Here is a 23,425-nt window from a genome sequence, read left to right as displayed (position 1 = left end):
TTCTTTATACTTTTGTCACTATGTCACTAGACATTCCACGCTTTCTAAGGCGATTAGATTCCCTGAAAAATTCCTGGGTGAATTCCTGTACATGCATCTTCAACTCTTTTTGGAGAGATAAGAAGTTCAACGATAATAAAACAGTCATGTTGATGTTTAACAGAAACATCAAATTCCTCAGATTGTTAACAGATAAACGTGATGACTTCATTCTCTGCTCGTTTGTACGAAGAATTAATGGGCATATAGAGTTACTCAAAATTCAGCTTTAGACCGTGTCATAATTCTTCATGAAAGACATAGTCTCCCAGTAACAATTCTTCATAAGATCTTATTATACGATATCATTGCTTAATAGTAGAGCAATACATCTTCTGGATATATTTCTCACAAGCAAGTATCATTATCGTTACCAAAAAACAAACCCATTTCCCACTTCTCCTACCAAGTAAGTCACACTGCCGTGCTGCTCTTGCTTTCCAAAAAACACATGCGAAGAAACAGGTTCTTGCATAAAAGTGCATTTCATTTCACGGCCTATCTTTTCTCCCGTGCGCGTTCGTTGATTTATGATAGTGTCCATTTTTCGCCCTGTTACCACCAGCAGCGCACCGGAACCATTTGTGCCATCACCCGGTTCGCGGATCCCCCATGGCTACATGCACAAACGGTTTAATTTATTGCCTGCTGAAGAAGCTGCACACCAACCCGTCCAGAAAAAAAAACCTCCTCGAAGCCACGACTTCAACGACTCCTCCCGGAGTCCACCGCAGGGGAGTTTTTGCTTTTTGCGCTTTCAAGCTAACCGTGCGCCTCCATTAAACTGTTCGTCGTTCACCGCTCAACGGGTTACTTCGGTGTCAAGGACTCCCAAAAAGGAAGGAAAAACCCGTGCTAACGTACATTTCGAACCGCCAGCCTGCCGCCACTTGTCACGCGCACCAGTGCACTGGCCGCGTGTGTCAGCGTGTTTTATTTACCCAACAAAATCGGGACGAACCCATTTTCGGGCGTCCCCGTTTCGCTTTTTTTTGTCGCTGTTGTTATTCCGTGTACGGCAGGAAAAAGGTCCTGATCGCTGCGGGTGTTCCTGCCGGATGTGTGTATGCGGTCCGGTGTTGCTGGTACCGGGCGGTGTGGCATCCCGCCGTGTAAATGTCACACCCGTCCGAGTGCGTAATAATGTTTTATGTACTGTCATTCTCGAAAACACCGCAGCGCGTGCTGTGTTTGTCTGAGCTGACTTTTCCTACTGTGTGTTTGTTGTGTGTCTGTGTCGTGTGGCTGGTTTTCAGCGGGGAAAAGGCAGGCAGTCACAAAACCCTGTTCCAGCTTTTCTGTCACGGAAAGGCAACGGGGTATGGTAGATGATAGCTATTTATTGCACATGTGCACACTCCAAAGTTGTTAGGCCTATGGTACAAAAAAAAACGAATCCCCCCGAGCGGAGGAAAAAGGCAATAGAATTAACAAACGGCCCTTCCGGGCAATGACACATTGGACTAGGGATGAGGGAACAAGGGACGCGATCGAAACAAGGATCCTCGCGTACGCTCGTTCACACCTTCCATTTGTAACGCTCAGTGTCAGCGTGAAGGATCATATTTCACCGAAGGATGATCAACCCTCAAGAACCACTCGTTGTACACAGCCATACACACACTCTTCATAACTTGTGTGGAGTTAGTTTAAACGAATTAAGCGTAATTTAATAGCTCGATGTTGAACCGCTTTCGAAACATCCAGCCACAGAGCCCATCCCGCCGCTGGCGGAGCGATAAATATTACGTTTTATTGCGTTATAAGTGATAAAACAAATAAATTTGCCATTTGTGTGTGTGTTTTCCCGCCAACCACCGGGTAACATCAGCACGCGGTCGCAGCAAGCAGCAGTGCCTCGGTTAAGTGCTCGGTTCGATTTCGATGGAATCAATTTAATTGTTTTGTTTTATTTTTTTCACACAATAAACCCCGCTTCATAAAAAAAACCCCTTTTTGATGCGATTGGCTCGATGGGATAATTGTCCTTTTGAACGTCCAAAAGAGAACGCTCAGAGTACTACGGATGACCGTACCGAAAAGTTGTAAAGTTTAATCGGTTAATTTCATCGCAACGGAATGATTACGCTATAAAATAACGCTATTTTTGCGAGCGCAATTCCCGTTCGAACGACATAGATGCAAACACCCCGCCTGCTTCTTAATGGATGAAAGCACATTCTTACAGGAGCAAACTGCTTGCTTAACGGCAATACAAGCAATTCCGAGAACTAAAGCGATCTACAAGAAACTGGGGAAACTTTCCCTCATATTACACCCCACAAATTGCATCCCTTTTGCTTCGGAGCTTCTTCGAGAGTGCCGTAAAAGTGATTGGACGACTTCCTGGAAACGCAGCATAAAGTGCAGTACGATGCAATTTTTGCTGCTCGATATGCAACTTTACCATTTTGAAGATGCCTTGCAATATCGTAAAAGCTTCTCCTGCGACTTATGAAGTTATGGCAATCAAGTAAGAAGACTTGTAAGCGTTGTAGTTACTTTTTCCAGAACCACTCCAGCAAAACAACTCGGCACAATTACTCCTGGAGGGTCCCTCCCGTACACTCTCCATTAGTGGCTGTGTAATGTTTTGAGCGTTTTAAATATTGCCCTTTTGCCCGATGGCAATCATCATCATCCAATTATTCGCATTAGCCACGCTGGGGGCTTGACGATGACCGTTTGCCGTGGCCTATCGCGCGTGGTTCGTGGTTCCGGAGCGTTCCTAATTAAAAACAAATTACGAGGATGGTCTGTTCCAGGCGGGATGGTTCCCTGTCCCGAACGCTCCCGAAGGACTTGCTGGTGGCTGCAATCGAAAGTGCATTGCTGACCTGACCTCGTCCAGGGTGCAGGCTCGCTCGTCTGTAATCGAAACAGTCACGACAAGGCATGGAATGCTCTTGCCCCGTTCACTCCAATTTTCCGGCGACGGGAGAACGGAAGAACGTTCCCGTGCCGTATGTTTATAATAAAATCATCTGCATAAATAATGAGCTCGGAAGTGGGCACCATACCACTATTAGCACCTAACGCATTGAGGGAATTGACGGAAAACGGGACCCGGAGCAGAAGGAGAAGGTGGAGGTTGTTATTTTGTCATTTCCCTACCACCGCTAGCAGAACAGCCATTTTCGCCGAAACGGAAGCCTCCGGAGTACCTCCCACCTCGATAGCACTCAAGTGACTATCCTCTCGCAATCACCGATCATAATCTTACCACCCCCAGCACAGCCTTACGTAATGGGCCAGAATGCTCCACAAATGGATGATCATGAAAGTTTGATAAGATCCAAACAAATTAAGTCACCCTTTTGCCGCATTTCCAGTGACCAGCACGTCCTGACCAAACTGCACCAGACCTCAAGCAGTGCTGGGGAAGTCGGTCGGTCGGCGCGAAGTGTGATGGAGTTGACTTGCCTGGAGCCCAGAGGCTCTAATTGGGATTATAGGGCTGTGATGGCGGTGGACGTTTGCCTTTGCCAGGCAAGAATCCAGACGCACTCAAGGCACATAGTCGTCCAACGTCTTACAAATTGCTCAATCACATCTTTCCGCACCGGATTACTGACTCTCAGAATCCCCCCAGACTTCTGCGCAAATGGTTTTCTTCATTTACGGAACCAACTTACCCTCGGGAAACGTTTGTGTCATTCAAAAGGATTAACTTGTTTTGAATCTCCTTTGGCAACGATTCCAAAAACACACACACAACATCTTGCTCACTCGTACACTTCTTGCCGTTTGTTGCCGGGCTGGTTCGGCCCCGATCACTGCACGCGACCACTCCACAAGAACGGTTTGCCGGATTTTGTCTACAGTTGTCCTCCGCTCACGAAAGGAACGTCTCCCAGCGGACGTTGTAATGGAAGGCCATTCCATTTTCACGCTGCTTTTTGTCACCCGGCCCTGGGGCCGGGCCTGGTGCATCGCACTTGACAGCCGGACAGGCACACGCTTGCTTTCGCTCTCTTGAGGCGTAAAGATCCGTACCGAAAGATTGTAATTAAATTAGCGGAGCGTGCCAAACGCTGGTGACTCTACCTTCAAGCAGACTCCCACCGCAGTCCCACGGCAGTCGATAATCGATCCACATTAATCACTCACGAGACGAAACTCACCATGCACACACTCGGCGGGAGTTGTTGTAGTTGTAGGGGCAACCTTGGCCTGCCACGCGTCAGCTGGAAGCGCGCTGAATCGCCCTCAACCCCAGGGAGAGGGCGTAGCAAGGCGTGCGCATCACCGGACGCGTGGCGCAGATTTTCGACCCATTTGTTTCCCCTTTGCGTTTACGGTTTCCCAACGTGACGTCAGCTGGTACACGTTCTTTGGAACTGAGCGTGTTTGTGTGCTGTGCGTGCCCAGAAACGTAATGGTCGCATTAAACTGGCTCATAGGGGCAGCCCTGGAAAGTGGTTATTTTTCGGTCATTCGGCAACGTATGGCACCCGCAATCTTCACACCCGCGATCGGTAATGGGGACTTGGCAAATTATAGGGCTAGTGTGTGTGTTGTCACTTTCAAGAAAGCATCTCCCGAATGTTGATCATCGAAGCCGGTACACAAACACTCTCCAGAATCTATTATCTACAGTCACGTGCGGCCATAATCACTGGGTTGACAAATGCGCTATTATCAATAAGCCGGGGAGGATTAAGTCATGTTTGTAATGTTTCTATTTCTGTGTACAACAAACAGTATTGTTTGTATATGAAACCCCCGTCGTAATCTAGGCTTTTTTGTGTTGGGTTTTCCTTTCAAATAAATGAATAACTTTATCAGAGATGTGAACATTGGTTCCTCACCAATAACATTCTTTCCCCCCCCCCCTCAAAAAACAAAGACATGTGTCAAAAACGCTTTCACAAAGCTTCAATCGATGCAACATGCTGCGTACGTTTTGACCACGTATTTTTTCATTCGAACAACATCTTTTTGACAACTCATCAATAGACTCCTCCACATGCTTTGATCTTTCATGTCAGCGTGTGTCACTGTAGGGCCCGGTATCGCTCGCTGGTGAGGTTTTTGGGAAAATAAAATCCTGCAAAACAAAACACAACCAATCCAACGCCAACTGGCAAACTCTGTTCAATTGCACCTCAGTACACCGGGACAGATGTGTATGTGGCCGGGGCCCTGCGATCTGGATCGTTACCGAAGCGCACCATTGTGCTTGCGCAACCGGCATTCCCCGTGTTCATGTGCGCTGATGTGTACGCGGGCGGCGGCCCTTCTTTGCCCTTCCAACCAGTTGCACCACCCGGTGGGGGGGACACCGACAGGGCCGTCCAAATGAACGACTTTTTAATTTTACGATTTTCCATTCATTTTCCGCACACAATAGAACTGATGCACACACAGACACATACAAATACACACATACCAAATGCTGTACCTAACATGTGCTCTGTTCCATCCGCGCCCGTGTGCACCGTTCACGCGCGTGTATGTCTTTGGAGGTTCTTTTGTTTGGCGGAACAAAAACGCTTTTGTCACTGGGACTGCATTCACACACACACACACATACACAAAGGCAAACCCAAAGCAAGAAAAAGCGATAGACTGGTTTGTAGGACTGCTGTGTGCTGTGTCAGCATAGTCCAAGCCGGTCACAACAACGAGGGACGGACACCATACCCCGTGTGTAACAAATGCCTAGATTAGTGCTGACTTTCTTGCAAGAGTGTGCTCTTCACAGTTGAACACTGAAGGAGACAACTCCAATCCCACCCTGGTTCTTGATGGGTGAGGAATGAATACCGTCTCGAGGAGCCTCGCCATCGAGAAGGATCGACAAAGAACCTGGCCCGGTATCATGGACACTCCCAGGGGATCTTCCAAGCACGGTGTGTGTGCTGTGTGCCACGGAAGTATGAAAAATTATCAAAACTAATTCAATATAATCTGCCCGAGGGAAAACCACTCTGGAATGGGGTAGTCTGAGCGCTGAGCCACCTTCAGTGTGTGTGTGTGTCGGGGTCTTCGGGGAATCAAACCGTCCTCCACATGACGTCCTGACGGTACTCTGCCACGGGCTCAGCACGCGACCTGCTGCTCACGGTCGATTCCGCTTGCTGATTGCACTGGCTAGGGGCTCTAGGGCAAGTCTAGCAACGTGACGCGGTTTCATGTTTCCTTTCTAGCCGCACCGGGAACGAACACACACCCGCGAGCGGCAGATTTTGATCGTCACAGTATTCAATTACGACGGGCAATATCGGGCTCGGTGGTCACCGTGGAAAAGGACAAGCGTAGGGTCGGAGATTTGCGACAGTAATTATAGTCGTAAGCAGCAGCAAAAGGGCTTCATGTGGAGTCTGTGGGATCGATTGAAATCTAATCGCACTGGCGCGCACTGGTGGATGAGAAACGTATTGAAGTTCTCACGATGTTCGTCCGTCCCTGCAGCTAGGGAGGGGGACACTTTTACCCAGAACGTTACAATCCTTTGTCCCAATTGGATGGTGCAGCTTAATTTCACCATAATCGTATAAAATCATCTGCGACAATCGACTTCAGTGGAAAACTGTCCAAGGATTCTCCGCCGTTATGCCAGTTCTTGAGTGGTTTCCAGCATCTGTACGGTTTAAATGTACCATGAACCATGGCTGGTCTCTGGAGCAGAGTTAACGATGTCAGCAACCGCTACTCACCAAACAGAGCGAGCTGGTGCAGCACTTTGGTCCTGTTAAATAAAGGGGATGAATATTCATCTGGTTCCGCTTACCCTTATAGCACAAAACTCAACACACAGCTCCGTTACAGTGCCGAAAGCGCCCGAAATGGCCTGTTAAAGTCTAGAATCAATAAAAAACCTCCGCGAAGCCCATAAATATAAATAAACAATTTTATTGTTTCGCTCTGGTTTCTGCAGTAAAAATTTATATGATTAATTTAATTATCATCCCGTGGCCCTCTCGGCCTTTTTCAAGCGAATGTGTGTTTGTTTTCCAAACCCCGGTTACGGAGATTCGCGAGCTGTCGGTTTCCCCCTTTTACGGTTGCCACAGCCACCAAGGGGTACGCACGGGGTGGCTTCCTCGAGCACGCTAGTTGGCTTCCTGCGGGGTTTGTTTGCAGATCCGGCAATCTGTTGCGATACGCTCTCTGGCTGGGTTTTACCCGCCACCGAGATCGAGATGTCAAAGTTAGTTTGGCCGAAGTTTGTCCGCCCCGTAGCGAGGGGAAAGCCCGCTGTCGAGCTGCGCCGAAATCGCTCGAGGAGTCATTTCTATGCTAAAACAAACATATTTGTCCCTCGCTCCGGCCTTCGTCACCCCGCTCTGGGACCATTTGTTGCCACGGTTGTCACCGAAGCCTCTCCGCTTCCTTTGCAGCATCCGTAACCGCTTTTTCCCCCGAGCAAAGGGAACTGCTTGTTAGCCAAAACAAGGGGAAAACATCCTGCAACGGGTAGGGCGAACGAAGAACGCTCAACCAACCCCGGTCCCTCGTGCTGCTGATCCCTCGGGACACTTCGTCGAGAGTTTTGGTACCGGTATCCGGAGTGCGTGTTAACTTTGCTACGGTTTTCGTCGGTGGTTGGTGGTCGGTGGTGGTCTGGGTTTTTCCTAGAGGAAACAGCAAATTATACGCCGTTTAGCAGTCTTCCTGCAGATTGGGTTTCCTGGCACTGGGTCCGCGTCAGACCCGGGGGTGAACCGAGGGGAAAATTATCGACCAGAAATGCGTCGGTGGTTTGAGCGAGGGTTAACTGTGCTCGCCGGATTCCGTGGTAAAGCCTCACTCACTCACTCACGTGGCTTCATATCTCGGGAGAGATAATTTATGGTGCGCGGTATAAGCACACACTTCGCTTCGCTTTTCCCCGAGCAAACAGTACCGCTCTCGGGTCTGTTTGAACAGGACGAAACCGAAAGGAAGCTTGTTTCCATCTGATGGTCCCCTTTTTTGTTTGGTTTTCGCTGCCTATACAAGTGGAGGGAAAATATTTCCACATCTCAGAAACACGGAAAAGACAGCGAAATTGCTGAAGGTAAAATTATGCTCGAGAGTTTATTTGTAATCCTGTCCGCTCAGCGGTGGATCAAAACGGCACGGATATTTGATTAGCAGTGAATCGAAGGGAGATAAAGAATCGCTTCAAACGGGATGGGTCGATTGTAACAAGCCAAGCGTCACCAATTAGCCCGCGAACGGACGAGTTGGGCTTATGAAGATATCCTTTGGGGATGCTAATGTGTTTGAATGTTGTTATCTGATGTTGCGGCAGTATGTTTCTTTGACCTCTCTAGATTTCAGGTACTATTTTTGTGCTTAAGCTTTTAAGCCTTTTTGTCTCCCGAGAATTGAATTTGATCCAGAATTTCACTTTTTGCTACTTACATCTTGTTTTTTCCGATTTGATATGCAATATATTTTACTTCCAAGTACTCCTCAATCTCAAACACATTTTATTCTTCCAATGTTTCCAGCTTAAATATTCACAGCAAAATAGAGCATTAAACAGCAGTAGCCTACGGTTATCTACCCTTCTGTCGGTCAATTATTGTCCAAACAATCATCAAAACCATGTAAACCTAACCGACACCCTCCAAAGCAGTGCCGATCTTTGACCGTGTCCCGGGCGAAATCAAATCGAGCCCTCAAATCACGACCAGCAAACGGTGCCTTTCACTGCCTCTTTCGCACATAAATTAATTAATTAGCTTTGATATAATGTCTCTCTCGGTCTCTTTCTATCTCCTTCTCTCTCTCTCTCTCTCTCTCTCTATCTTGTCCCGTTCGTGCACCGGGGCATTTTCAGTGGCGGTATTTTCGGTACCATCTTTGCCTCTTGACCTCCGTTGCCCAAAACACGAAGTATCTAAAAGTAAACCTGTCTGATGTTTGCGTTGATCCTACTTCAATCTTCCCGGCAAGCTCACCACTCCTCCTTTCCCTCCCCTCACTCCCAACAACATCAGAAATAAGCTCTGAAAAATCCAAATCTTCCCCCCAGACCGGATGGTACCGGGCGTCTCCAGCAGGGCCTGCAGGGCTTATCATACGGTCTGACAGTACGGCTACCTTTAAAACAAAACCATCTCCTCCTCGCGCACACAACTTCACACTGTGGCCTGGCTGCTTCTTGGCATACACACAAAAACACTCGTTAAGCACTGCTAAAATATTCAACAGAATTGCTCTGTATAAATATTAAATGTTGCAACATTTGCTACCGAACCGCTACCGTTCGCATCGTCCGCACAACGAGTGCCTTTGTGCCAAGCGTTTGTTGCGGGTAGTAAGCAACAATCTTGAAACGGGCCGGCAGAAGCATGGTGCGCCAAGCATGGTGGTTTTGGGCGATGAAAGGCACGCCCGTACAGACCACGGTCGGCTGCTTCACTCCACGGGCACAAAGGCACCGGGGAAAGGATAACAATGGAAATGGGTTCCACCATTTGCTTTTACGACCACCACTGGCGTGAAGTGAAATCCGGAAAATGTGGCCACGTGACGGCTGTTTTGCCCGTCACATTACACACCTGACCCAACCTTTGCTCTCATTCGTACGTTTCTGCGCCAGCATGTCTATTGTGTGTAGGTGGGTACGGGAGTGCTCGGCTTTTTTCCGTGTGCTTCACCATTTCCGTGGGATGAAAGATGAAAGCGCGAACCCATCTTAATCTCATTTCATCAACACCGAAACCTTGCTAAGGACAGCCACATGGTTCTTCTCCACCCATGGACCCCAGGACCTGTCTAGCAAATCGTATTAAAACGCGCGGGATGTACACGAGCTGCTGCTGTTGCTGCTCCAAAATCCAGACTTTTGCCCTTCTGTCATGCCACGACCCCTTCCGAAGCGCAAGATTCGCTTCAACCACTCTCTGAGTATCAGGTGAAACAATGCTTGCTACCTCGCGGCCTCACCCCACCGGGCCTGCCCGGGGGAAGCTACATTATGTCATCGTACTTTTTTACGAGTTTGCTGCCTCATCTTTATCGTCGTTTGGTTTCGGTAGCTGTTGGCAAAAGGGCCCTGTTTCTGATAAGCAGCATGGGCACAATGCCTGCGCGAAGGTTCAGGTCGAACGACTTAAATGGGGAGTAGCAAAAGTCGCGTAGCACTTGGAGAAGGAGTGAATGGCGTGGATGTTACAGAAAATGGCTTTTGTTTGCCAACTTTGCCACCGCTGAACCCAGGTAAACTCGCAGGAAGATGTGGTGGAAACTGTGTACATCAGAGCCCCTACCTGAGAATGACTCCGAACTCGGTGGACATTAGTGGAGTAAATTAAATAAATGAAAAGCTTGCAAACGTTCCGAGGATGGAGGATGACCACAGCTCGGGTGTCAGGTTCTTTTCCACCAAACTCTTGATGGTGCTCTCAAAAAGGGACACAGGTTTTGGTGTGGATCGAGCACTTTTGTCCCTCCGCTTCTACGATTACTTATAACCAAAAGTGCAAAGAGAAAAAGAAGCTAAAAAAGAAGGTCACAAAAGTTCACCCCGTTCGTGGTCATTATGAGTTGACCTCTTTTAATCGGTTGGGATATAAAGAGTGAATTTATGACAGTGTACGTTGTACGCTTATGTTAGCCAAGACTTCTGTGTGTTCACTACGAGATCAGGACAGTAAAAACTTTATCGCAGAGAGGGGCAATAGCGAGCTCGAGGACTTATTAAACATAACGAGCAGAAGCATAAAGTGACCGTTCATCCTAATTATTGTCCCGCGTATTTGGTGGTTAAGCATCCCCAGACCGTTACTCGCGGAATTGCTGTGATGGCGTTTCATTACTTAGCGCGAGTGCATTGCGCTTTGTGTCACATTTGTTACGGTTTAAGTGATTTTCGGTTCGGAGGTACTTTTACAGCGGATTAATGAAAAGCATCGCATGATTTCCCAAACGACACGCAGCGAAGACACACAGCATCTCCGGTTGTTCTTTGATCGTTCAAACAAATAGCAACACAATGTGACGAGCTGCAAGTTACGCAACTTTAGTTGCAATGGGTTTTTTATTGATCTTTTCAAATCCACATCGCAACTGTCAAAGGATATGGAAACTTCTCCAGCGATATATTCGTCCCGCAAGGCCTCCCCTCTAGGGCACGACGAAACGAAAGCCGAGAAATTATTGATGTTCCTAGCTGCCACAAAGTGGTTCGAATCCACCTCCCCCAAACCACCATAGTAAGCTCCTCAAGGTTTGATCTCCAGGGAGAGCACCGAGCATCGTCCAACCGAACGATGGCGAACGATTTATATTTTTTCTTCTGCTATATGTACTCTGCTTTGTGAGCGGCAGGTTAGTTTTGTCGCAAAAAAAAATCTCCAGGGAGGGGAAAAGCACAAAATGGTCACCAACAAAGACATCAAAGACGAATCGAAACATGAAAGGACGCGCGCACCATCGAGAATGATGCTGTCGCCGTTGTTCGTTCGTTCGGGTTCGTTTGTCTACTCAAAAGGGAGCCCTCGTACACAGCCTCGTACCAGTCGCATAGTCAACGGCTCCAGAGCGTTCTTTTCGACCGTTCTACCATTCAGAACAGCTCATAGCTCATAAATACGTGCCCCGGGTGCTGGTTGCTGGCAACGTGGAATAATCCACAGCGTTAGATCCTTCCTATTGTATGCCGCCACACGAATCCTCCTCCACAGCACGGCGTCTCGACAAATCGGCCATCGCAAACCGTAGAGGATTGGAAATGGTTCATGTTTTGCCATGTTGTGTGTTTAGCATCCGCACAACGCAAACGTACCGCCTCTACGATTCCAGCCCTCGTTTTGTGTGTATGGGCGCCAAGCTAAAAAAAGGTTCTCCCAACTCCCACACGCACTCACGGGAATGCGAACGAACGATGAAAAAATGTGTATTTCAAATGAACTCCCCTCTGGGTCGTACCGGAATACGGAATACTTACACTTCAAAACGGTCCTTTACGGCTACGGGTTCTCTCTGCTGCATGTTGCGATTTCATCGCCCCCCCCCCAGCTCCAATCCTTCCAAACACTGCCAATCGAATGGAACCGAACCGTACACCAATCCTTGAGGAAACCCCTAGTAAATACTTGGCTGACTTTCCCTTTCCCGCTCCAAAAAGCAGGAAAGCGTTGTGTTAGTGGCGTTGGAAGTTGGAGCTAATGGAAGCGATAAGGTGGATAGTAGTGGATGAGCGCAGAAGCAGCCATGGTGGATCGCATTCCGGGTTCCGGCTTCGATACGGTACGGTACGAAGGAACTTTTATGAAAAGTGGCAGCAGGACTAGCTGGAATTGGGTGGCAGGGTGACGTCAAAGTAGGGAGAAATAATCCATAAAATACGAATGAATAGCTTCGAATGTTTCGCATTCAAATGCGTTTACTGTGGAGAAGAGTAAAGGCAGAGGTTGTGAACAGAGAAAGGAACCAGACGTACGGAATTAAGAGACGGAGAGATACCCTCCCAAAGGAACAAAGAGACTTTTGAAAAGCGGATAGAATATTGATATATTTTAAACTGTGTGTGTATGTCCACGCGTCTGGTTTTTTTTATATATTTTACATATTTAATGACAAATCTTTTCATTAAATAACCGGAGAAGTTGATTAAACGTTGTGATTACGGTGCAGTAAAAAGAACCTTTGAAAATATTGATACGACATAGATGAAGTTGATTTCATTTGCAACTCTCTGTCTCGCTTACAACATCAAGAATACATAAACAGAAACCTTCAACCTGGAAGCATTCTTAAGATCTCTTTTTCAATTTTACTTTTGCCAACATTCTCCCCCAAAAGCCCCACACTATTCTAGCTTCTGTTATTTAGCCCCACGCTCGCGGACAACCTTAAAAATCCTTACTCATCTTATCGATCTGCTTCTGCTGTTCCTACCCTTATACAGCGACCAATCCACCACAACGGCCACAAAACAATCCCCTCGGAAATAGACCCTGTTTCCCGAGAAAAAAAAAATCCCCCCACAACCTTGTGCCTTGTCGCCCTCCACAGCTCCCGACTAAAGACTGTATAAAGTTTTATCCCTTGTCATACTGTGTCACTTGTCTCTCCCGCCTCGGACCACATTATCACCGCAGCAAGTAGAAGAGCTGCTGCTCCGAGCGAGTGGCAGCAGAAAATGGTACAGAAATTATACCGAAATAAAATTGAAATAAAAATTCATTGCTACACTTTACGGCCTGTCCCAGGGAAGCTATTAGAAGACGCACCTCGCACGCCGACGGTTGAAAAGTGCGGCAGTCAGGAAGATATCGTACAGTACGAGATCGCACGAGAACGTCCTTTGCTGCGATGACTGTGCCCTCTGTAACGCCCGCTAACGTTGGGGAGTTTTCCAAACAATGTAGCTGATTTCATTTGCACCATTTGCTTTGTCAGTTCTATCTACGGTTCCGATGGTCCTGGTCGAACCGGATTGTCTTGTTGGGCCGTCCCTCGACAAGCGCGCTCCAAATCGTAACGCTCGAACCGCCGGGTGTCAAACGGAACATGAACTAAAACTACTAACATACTCGGGCGGCTGTCGATGAACCAATCTTGCTAGACGTGTCTGTACGTTTCAAGTTGTGTAAGTGAAATTAATGGGGCGTTTGTAGTGTTCTTTTTTTTTTTTGTTGGTCCTTTTTACCTTCCTATTGAATCAGCGAAAATGTCACCGTATAGTCGGTAGCATCGTGTCTCTCTCACGCTTGGAGCATTCGCTTTAACAAACGCATTTCGAGCACTGAATTAGACTATCAGTTTTCATAAATTTCTGCACACTAATGAAAACACATTTCGACAAGGGAAAAACTCAATGGTTGGAAGATTCAATGTAGCCAGATATTACATGCACCACCACCACCACTATTACTTCCCGTCGGGGAGTAATTGGTATGAGACTTTTGACTTCCATTCCCCGGAATCCCCGCTGGTGCTTGCTTCCTAGCAACTCTGATCTAATTATTGACGCATTAGATCCCCTTCACTCAGAGCGAGTGTTGGTGTAGAAGATTCCTGAGCACCGGGCTGAACTAGATATCTGTACGAAAGTTAAGATAGCTTTATTGGATTATTTCATTACGCCGGGGTTGTTCCTTCCTATCCGACAGCTTTTGGCACCGAAACCAGAGCGAACGGCAAACAAGAAGGAAGCTGTGTGCGTGTGTTTTTATCAAGCCGGCAAAGGGCGTGCGACGGTAATCAGAATAAATGACACCGTTTAGCGCACGGAAGTCGCACGCTCTGGAGGAAAAATAATGAGGAGCAAGAATCTGGTGAATAATTGATTTTTATCGCTGGACCAACACATACCAGCAGCAACAATCACAGGCACTGTTCGGGTTCGTGAGTGGATTTATTTGTTTGCCAACATTCCGGGAACACTGTTGGCTCTAGAATGTGACAGCGATGGCATGGAAATGAATGGTGACGTTTTATTTTTACGGAATTGTAAAAAAAAGTCAACCTGCTCTGTAAAAGCGGTGCAACCTTGCAATCGTGGCAAATGAATTTGAAACTGATCCAACAGAGCAATTACAGTGTATCACTGTCAACCGGGACGGATTGCTCGACCCTGTAAGTGTCTACAAAATATTTAACATCAATTAAACAGATGAACCTAATAGCCTTCAGCTCTTGCTCTCTCTCTCTCTCTCTCTCTCTCTCTCTCTCTTTCACTCTCTCTTTCTCTTTCTCTCTCACTGTCTTTCTCTTTAGCTTTCCCTTCTTTTTGCATACATCAATCGCTTTACACCTTGTACTCGCCGGAGGTTTCCCTCGGCTCCTTTTTTGACGACACAAAACAGTGCGACATACGTTGTTAATGTAATTGACTTTTCCGGCGAGGTGGAAGCGTGCCCCTTCGCACCATAGAATAACAAACCAACCGGTGTTGTTCGGGGTGGGATGGAGAAAAAAAAATCTCAACAGAAAACCGGAACAAAAAAGTCACTCTTCCAATGGAATCTAGTGAAGGGAACGAACCGGGGGGAAAAAAAACACAGCCATCCTCTCACCCATCTTCCAATAAAACGACAAATGCACGCCCCTCGAGACCAACAAATCTGTCATCGTGCGGCAATGATCGGTACATCCTTTCAAGCATTTGCAATAAATTTTCAAATGAATAAATTCCCGCTCATCCAACCTGCCTGCTCGTCGGCAAGCTGCAGCGAGCGAGGATTACCGAGGCGAGGGTTTTCTGAGGTTTGAATAGAGCTCAGAAGACTCCCTTTTCGCAAGGGGTGTTTTGGTCGTCCTGATCACTACTGTGACCTTACGCTCCGAGTACGAGCGGAATAAAATTCATCCGACCCCGAAATCACTTACCATGGTTCTGGTTTCGCGATTGCTGTTGAGCTGTGTGTTAAACCGGCTCACTCTCTCTCTCTCTCTCTCTCTCTCTTCTCTCGACCCCTCGGTGGACGAACCCCTACACTATCCAAAACTGCTTCCAACTGGTCGTATAAATGTCAATAAGGTATTTAAGGATCAGTTCCTCTTGGACGCTTTTGCCGTTCGTCGCCTGTTTTTCCCCTTGCGTGTTTTTGCTTCCATTGGATAACGGATGGCAACAATTTTGAAGAGCGCTCACAAAACAGGATCAATCGCAATGCACTGCACAGCACGGGTCGCTCTCGGCACTTAACCACGCGGCGACGTGGAGTTCAACCCGGCCCGGGATAATAATGTGACTCGCACGTTCCGAAATGTGGCGAGTTGCGAACATGGCGATGATGAAACTAGCACCCCGGGCTCGGTCGGTAGTTTGGGTGCTAAAATCCGAACGTTCGGCTGACAGATGGTCAGAGCAAGAGACACGATTTAAGTGGAACAGATTTCACCAATCCATCCCCGGTTCTGGGTGGTGCTGGTGACGATGGATGATACTGATACCGGCTGCTGTCCCGCAAATTCTAAATGGATCGATTAGCAGAATGAGTGATGCAGTCGTACGGTGCTTTCGGACACAATTGACACATTTCCTGCCCGATCGGCCGAGGATCGTCCGGTGCAGCCACTGCAACCGGGATGCACCTGTCACGGGTGAGTGAGGCGAATGGGTGACATTAATCAGCGCTGAGTGAAGTTTGGTAGCTCAAGCCTAACTCAAATCCCTTCCCCTCTTTCGGCAATAAACCTTGCCGACTTACCCGCATAAATTGCTTACCCTTGCTAAACGCTACTCCTACACAGACACTGGTCGACAGGTTTTATTTTATCCTCAATCTTCTCCCCCTTCCGCGTCCCTTCCTTGCTCCCTTTCCAATCGGCAATCCGGGTGACAAATGCTGTAAATGGGCGATAATCACTTAAAAGCCTAGCACCGGAGCTGGTTTTATTACATCCTTCAACGGCCGTGACAACACATCCCGGGTAAATGCTGCCGGGCAAGTACATTACGAATATTTACCCGAATCCGATGCATGGCCCCGGTTACCCTTCCCGTGCTACATTAACTCCGATAAATGCGTGGTGATAAATGTTTTGCCCGAAAGTTTTCGCAAAATCTGGACCAACTTTTCTTCCTTCCTTCGTGTGGGGTGGTCGAGAAGGTTTGAAGCGGGGCTCTCTTCATCTCTTTCACTATTTGGGTTTAGCATTGAGACGTGACACAACGCGCTAAAGTACGCAACCAATTGAAATTGCAACGATAGCACTCGGAATTGCAGTCGGTTGGTAAAAGCAATTTCTTTGCAGGGAAACTTTCACCACCCTTTTCCCTTATTTTCCCGGCTAGACGGCGCATTGGCCGGGACACTAGCCGGGACACGGGATGAATAAATTAGACACTTATAATAACTATTATAGTCTCCGGTGCCGTGTCGTATATTCTTGGCGGTGGAAACGATTTAAACGAGCAGCAGCAGCAGCAGCTGAGTGGTGCCAAAGAAAATCGCCGAACAATCCGTACAAGTGCGGTGCTACGGGAAAGCGAGAGCGAAACCTCCCCATTGCGAGACGATACTTTTGCGAATGGTAATAATATAAATTTGAATAATAATACACACTCACACACGGACACTTCGTTTCGTCTGGAGCTCAACGCGAACCGTCGAGTGTTGGATTAGCAGTATAACAAATCGATTCCGTTGGCAGCGCAGCACTGGGAGGGTTAGGGCCCCCGTAGGTTGGTAGGTCATTAGAGATTTAAGAGTCTTGGGTGCAGCTCTTTTGGCTGTGTGTGTATGTATGTGTGTGTGTGTGTGTGTGTGTGTGTGTGTGTTTGTGTGTGTGTGTGTGTGTGTGTGTGTGTGTGTGTGTGTGTGTGTGTGTGTGTGTGTGTGTGTGTGTGTGTGTGTGTGTGTGTGTGTGTGTGTGTGTGTGTGTGTGTGTGTGTGTGTGTGTGTGTGTGTGTGTGTGTGTGTGTTTGTGTGTTTGTGTGTGTCCTCAGAGCGGAGAAAATGAATGGGCTAATCCTTTTCCTTGGAAGCCCCACACATGCACACACGTTGGTACTTAAAGTCCATGTCCAGCTGCTTAGGGGGCGCATCGCTTTGGAAAGTATTGGTGGCCACGATAATGATAATTGTTGGTAAGAGTGGATTAGAGAAATTGGTTGAGGGTGACAGTTTAGTTTTAGTATTTAGCGTATTGAAGTGCTATAAATATACATGCCGAAAGGTCCTTATTTTCTCATTCTCTTATTTGATCTTAGCCTCAAGTTGGTTTGGATAGTTGGGAGACTTAGTTCATTTCAGATTTAAGTGCGAAACTTTGACACATTTTTTAGTAGTAAAATTTAAATTTCAGTTAAATCTTATTATTTTCTAGCAATGATTCTAAAAATTTTAAAAGCTATGATTCTCAAAAAAGGCAAAAGAGAACTTTAGTTCCGCATTTTCATATTCAATATTCTTCAGCTCATAAAATCAAGCCCTTTAGTTGTATCTTCTTCCCACTGCATTTCCCGGAAAACGTCAATCTAATCTTGCCTTTAAAATGGTAAACGCATTTTCATCGTTGCGCTCGTAAAGCTTTGCTCATTTTCCCATTTTTCCATCCCTTAAGCACAGAGCTAAAGCTTTCCTACAATGCATTCAGGGAGCAATATCTAATCCACTTCTCGTACCTTTTGCGAGCAAAGCAAAGCTGCCCGCAAAATAGACGCGCAGCAACCAACTTCCAAGAATGCCATCGAATCGTGCTGAACCGTTACCCGTCAGACTCATGCTTTTCCAGCGCTTCAACTTCCAATTCCCCGACGGAAAAGGTTGCGTTTTGCCCCCTCCTCCCGATACGTCATTACATTCTGCCCGTCCGAAGTGTAGTGCTCGTCACTTGATAGATGAGAAAAAGCCCACCGCCACCGCTGATTTATGAACCGCGCCAGGCGCGTACGCTGCTCCAGTACGCCATTAAAGTCTCATTTAAAGCTTCACTCTTCACTCTACGCTTCATACAAAAAAAGCAAGCCACGACTTTAATCCTGCACGGGGAACGGGAAAAGTGGCAACAGCACAGTCTGATCCGGGTACCTTCCCCACGGTCACCTTTTCTCCCGATGACTCCTAAAGAAGCCCACAGATCTGCAAGGAACGGGAACGAACGACGAACCAAATGTGGGAGCTATTTTGTATCTAACTTGCAGTACAGTTTGCTTCGTTACCGTGTCGAAATAAAAGCCGATGGATTCGTCGACGTCGTCTTCGGTCGCCATTTCACTGGGAGTTCATAGACGAAGGAAGTGGGTAATGGCACTTCATATCTTGGAGCAATGTCTTCCCGCATACTCCGCCTATCCACCGCGCTGAACGGGCCACAAAGAAGCATACCGAAGCAGGCGATGATTAATATCAGTACAAGCCGCGAAAAGAGCGCCCTCCAGTCGCTCCAAAATGGCTCCGCAGGGGTTACTTTAGCAAACGCCTGGCTTTGGGGGAGGAAACGATAGGACGGGTGTCTAAATTTATGCCAAGGATAATATATCACGATGGAGCCTTTTACGCCGAACGGATTCATCATAGAAGAGAGAGTGTGCGTACGAGAGAGAGAGTGAGAGATGGAGGGAGAGACCGTGCACAAGAATTCTACTTGGAAGCATTCGGGGGTAAAGCGAAGGATTTGTTTTATTTATTCTCGATAATATGGCTGAGATATGATTTATCTTAAAATTATATGTTTGCGCAATGTTTATTCAATCTCAACACGTCTTTCGCACCTGTTCTGTTTGCGCAATATACCAACCAAACCGGAGGCGCTTTAAATTGAGTACCCCTGACCAACCCCTAAACAAAGCTCACCCACAACCACATGCACGCCAACCGTTTCTAATAGCGATAAACACGCCCACTTTTTTGCTTCTCGCACGAGAGAGAGAGAGCGAGAGAGCGAACGAGCGCGCGCATGCAATGGTAAAAAGAAAAACTCGTGCGGGAAAACCGCATCAGTGTGAACGGGACGGCGCACATCCGGAAAGAGCGAGACACACGTCCGGCTATGTTCAAACCGTTTTATGTGCTATGTTTTATGAAGCGTTTGGCTCGTTTCCGAACGTGATCTCGACCGAGGAGGATGCATTTCGCGCGTGCTGCTGCTCCCGTCTGACTGTCGAGCGGGTTTGGGAAAAAATATTTTACCGAAATTTGCAAACACCACACCGTCACGTTAAGCATCATCAGGTGTGGCTTTAATCACCAGACGTGCGTGTGTGTGTGTGTTTGGAGTTGTGATTTGCGTGAGTTTTGTGGCCGTTTTAATAATAAACCACACCGTGCTGTAAGTGTTTAATGTGTGTAAAATGCCAAACCACTTTTCGTGACAGCGACGTGACAGAATTCGGTCGAGACGTTGGTGCTACTACGTGAATATTTAACGTCCGGAACCCGGATACATGTGCCACTCCTATGCGGACAAGCGTTTTTTTCCTGTTTTTGATCCGGCACCGTTTCGCCAAGCTAATCGCGAGTGCCATCGAGCTTTCCGTTTTTTTCCCCCAACCGGAAAGGATAATGTGTAACGTGTGATGATGATACTCCGTTTTTCTCCTGCCATACCGTCGCTATTGCTCGCTGAAATCGACAAAAAAATCGATGATAAGAAATGATACATCACGCTAGCTAATGTGTGGAAAAGCGATTAGATCGTGTGTAGAGTTTCAGTGCAGATATATGACTCCTAAAAAGGATGCCTTTTTATGTCGATGTCCTGTGCTAGTGATAGCGCAAACGGAGCGGATCGTTAGCACAAGCCAAGAGTGAGTGCATTTGCGTGCGTGTGTGTTAAATATTCTCAAACAGCGCCAAAAAAAGGGAAGCACAATGGAAATGTTAAAGCTGATGATGAACACCGGCGACTACTTGTGCGGATTGGGCAATGGTGTCAATAATAACAATAATAACATTAACAATAACAACAACAACAATGTGGAGGATATCAAAAAGGATCAGCAACGGGCCCGCAGTCCGGATTATCGCGTACCACCGATTAATCTCGACGAATTACCCGAGGTTTTGCTCTGTAAGTGTGTGTGTGTGTTTGAGCGTAAATGTTAATATGAAAACTACGGAGGAATTTTAATGAGGAGTCCCACCCGAACAACAAAAAAAAACAACAAGCACGATAGCATTTTGAATGGCACTCCGAAATAAAGGAAGCTTTTCATCGCAGTTGGATGGGAAAATGTGTTCCCTTTTGTATTTATCCTGTGCTATTAATTTTCACCATTTTAATGGGCACCTTCGAAAGACTCTGTTTGCTCATTAAAGCATTGATTTATGGTGAATGGCAACGGTTGTATTTATAAATCATGGTCACATTCATCAATAATTTTGACTGAAATAAGGTTGATAACATGGAATGAAATGGTATATCAAGTCAACATAAGACAAATAAAGTGATGAAATGCGTGATATTTCTTCAGTTTGGTGTTATCGTGGATTCTCAGAAACAATTTGAAACGAATGTTGAGGAAACACGTGTTTTGAATTTCAAAGGAAACAACTTCATTGATGTTTTATGCATGCTAAAGAAAACTAAGTTGTAGCACATGTTTGTTGTACTAAAATAAAGTACAATACGAGAGTCTTTTGCGGGGAAAGATAGTGTATGGTTTATTATTACAACATAATTTAGGTATAACATTAATTTAAGATCGATCTCATCTCCGAATGCGTAGTTTTCTAATTGACACTTTTGAATAAGCTTAAAACTATTATTTTCTATGATTCTCCAAGGGATTAGTGTGTATTCTTTTTTTGAAAGTTGTTCCCACGAGAGCTTTTTAATCAAACAGTCAACCAATTAATGAACATTCAACTACAGATAATGTTGAATGGAAAAGGTTCATCCATACAATTCTATCCGCATTTCACAGACCTTACACTAACAGCAGTAATTTAAAAAGTCTGATAACTCTTTTGTTATCTCGCGCAAATATTGTACTTGAATGTTCAGATAAAGTCTGGAATAAGGTGTCCATTTCATGGCTGCGAGAAGGAATTGTCTTGCAACCCTTTATAGCTTGAAGCGCTACTGCATTTGATTCTAAGCAATATCCTTCCTGAATAAAAAATAAAGATTGTATGTTACGGAAGCTCATTAAGTAATTATCCGTTTTTTATTGTTTTCTTTTAATTATAAATTCAAAAGTCTTTTATTTCATTTTAATACACTTTTCGTTAGTAAATCCTCTACAAACATGAGCAATTGCATAACTTCAGGGGTTTATTGTCGCATAAATTTGCCTAATTTTGGGAGTAATTATTTTAAATTTCAATCCAATCCTGACATGACTATCGTCGGAAAGGGATACGTCATCGTACCTTCATTAGGCATTTATATAATGAAAGTGATTAATTTCCAACTGAAACGCTCAATTTTTAAGGCTTGTAGGGACCTCTGGATACAAATAAAAACGTTCAATAGATAATAAACTATAAACAATGAATCCAACCACTCTTTAAAGTTATATTTCATAGAATTATAGCAGAAAAAACGATCATAATAGCATCATGTATTTATCAATACCAATGTTTTGCATTCACCATGCATTCTATAAAATAATTTTCTTCACTAACTGTCATCGTTGAATCCTCAACTAACTTGCACCCATCTTCATTATTATTTTGTTTTGCAGCTACTATTCCCAAATGTGGCGGCTGTCACGAGCTTATCCTGGACCGGTTCATCCTCAAGGTGTCCGACCGGACGTGGCACGCCAAATGTCTCCAGTGCAGCGAGTGTCGGGTGCAGCTGAACGAAAAGTGTTTCGCCCGCAACGGTCAGCTGTTCTGCAAGGACGATTTCTTCAAGTAAGTATTTAAAGTAGTGGCGCGAACAGGGCGTGCTGGTCCATTCTGTGCCAACAAGCGTTTCCACGCGACCAAGCGGATTGTTTATGTGTTAATCTATGTTCTCGTGTGCCCTCTGCCTTACCCGCTTCCCTGCTGGTCCGACAGGCGCTACGGGACCAAGTGTGCCGCGTGTGATCTCGGCATACCGCCAACGCAGGTGGTCCGACGGGCGCAGGACAACGTGTACCATCTGCAGTGCTTCATGTGCTCGATGTGCTCGCGGCAGCTAAACACGGGCGATGAGTTTTACCTGATGGAGGACTGCAAGCTGATCTGCAAACCGGACTACGAGGCAGCGAAAGCTAAAGGTGGGTTATTTTTTGGTGGTAGTTAATTCCGTTGAAAACGTCATTTTTATGTCACTGTTCGTCCATCGACAGGTCTCTATCTTTCCGATGGTTCACTGGACGGGGAGTCGTCGAATAAGCGACCACGAACCACCATCACTGCCAAGCAGCTGGAGACGTTGAAGAGCGCCTACAACAGCAGCCCCAAACCGGCTCGCCACGTTCGGGAACAGCTCTCCCAGGATACGGGGCTCGACATGCGTGTGGTGCAGGTGTGGTTTCAGAATAGGTAAGCTTTCAAGCTGTTATCCCCTGCACAAGTGAAGTGAAGTCCTGTAACGGTTGAACTTTTCCACTCCCAACAGACGAGCGAAGGAAAAGCGATTGAAGAAGGATGCAGGTCGCACTCGCTGGAGTCAGTACTTCCGGTCGATGAAGGGAACCTCCTCGCCCAGCCGTGTCGACAAGCTGCTCGACAAGGATGAGCTAAAGATTGATCTCGACAGTTTCAGTCATCACGGTAAGTGTGGTTAGAAGTTTTGAATTGTTGAAGCTGTCCTGCTAACACCAAATCTGTCTTCTTGTAGACCTCAGTAATGATAGCTACAGTACGTCCAACATGGGCCTGGAGGACGGTGCCTCGCCGCACAGTGCCCGAGGGTCCTACATCCACGGCAACGGCAGTCCCCCGCCGTACCTTTCCAGCCACTCGCCTCCGCCCATGGGAGCCGGCCACCCGTACGGTTCCTACCCGGACAATATCGTCTACACGCCACTAGGTGAGTAAGTATGTCCAATGTCCCATGCGTCAGCGGAAGTAGAAGCCCCCCGATTTCTCCCTTTCTTTCTTTCGTC

At 46.6% G+C, this 23,425-nt stretch overlaps 1 protein-coding gene across 7 annotated transcripts in view; it reads left to right on the top strand.

The window, feature by feature from the left end:
* LOC121596111 (LIM/homeobox protein Lhx3) overlaps nt 1-23,425 on the top strand; it is a 42,773-nt gene that overhangs the window by 17,867 nt on the left and 1,481 nt on the right. For 3 of the 7 annotated variants that reach the window (XM_041920757.1, XM_041920758.1, XM_041920756.1), the window contains 5 exons: nt 22,067-22,241; nt 22,380-22,591; nt 22,664-22,859; nt 22,936-23,090; nt 23,158-23,349. In XM_041920757.1, coding sequence (XP_041776691.1) covers nt 22,067-22,241; nt 22,380-22,591; nt 22,664-22,859; nt 22,936-23,090; nt 23,158-23,349 — 930 coding nt within the window. Of the gene's footprint in view, nt 1-19,489; nt 20,449-22,066; nt 22,242-22,379; nt 22,592-22,663; nt 22,860-22,935; nt 23,091-23,157; nt 23,354-23,425 lie in introns of those variants that run through there. The other 4 variants (XM_041920761.1, XM_041920763.1, XM_041920759.1 and 1 more) reach the window with 4 other exon arrangements.

The sequence above is a fragment of the Anopheles merus genome, chromosome 3R, assembly GCF_017562075.2.
Source record: "Anopheles merus strain MAF chromosome 3R, AmerM5.1, whole genome shotgun sequence".
NCBI lineage: Eukaryota > Metazoa > Arthropoda > Insecta > Diptera > Culicidae > Anopheles > Anopheles merus.
Note: the sequence above shows the minus strand (reverse complement) of the source record. Positions and strands in the feature narration are given on the sequence as shown.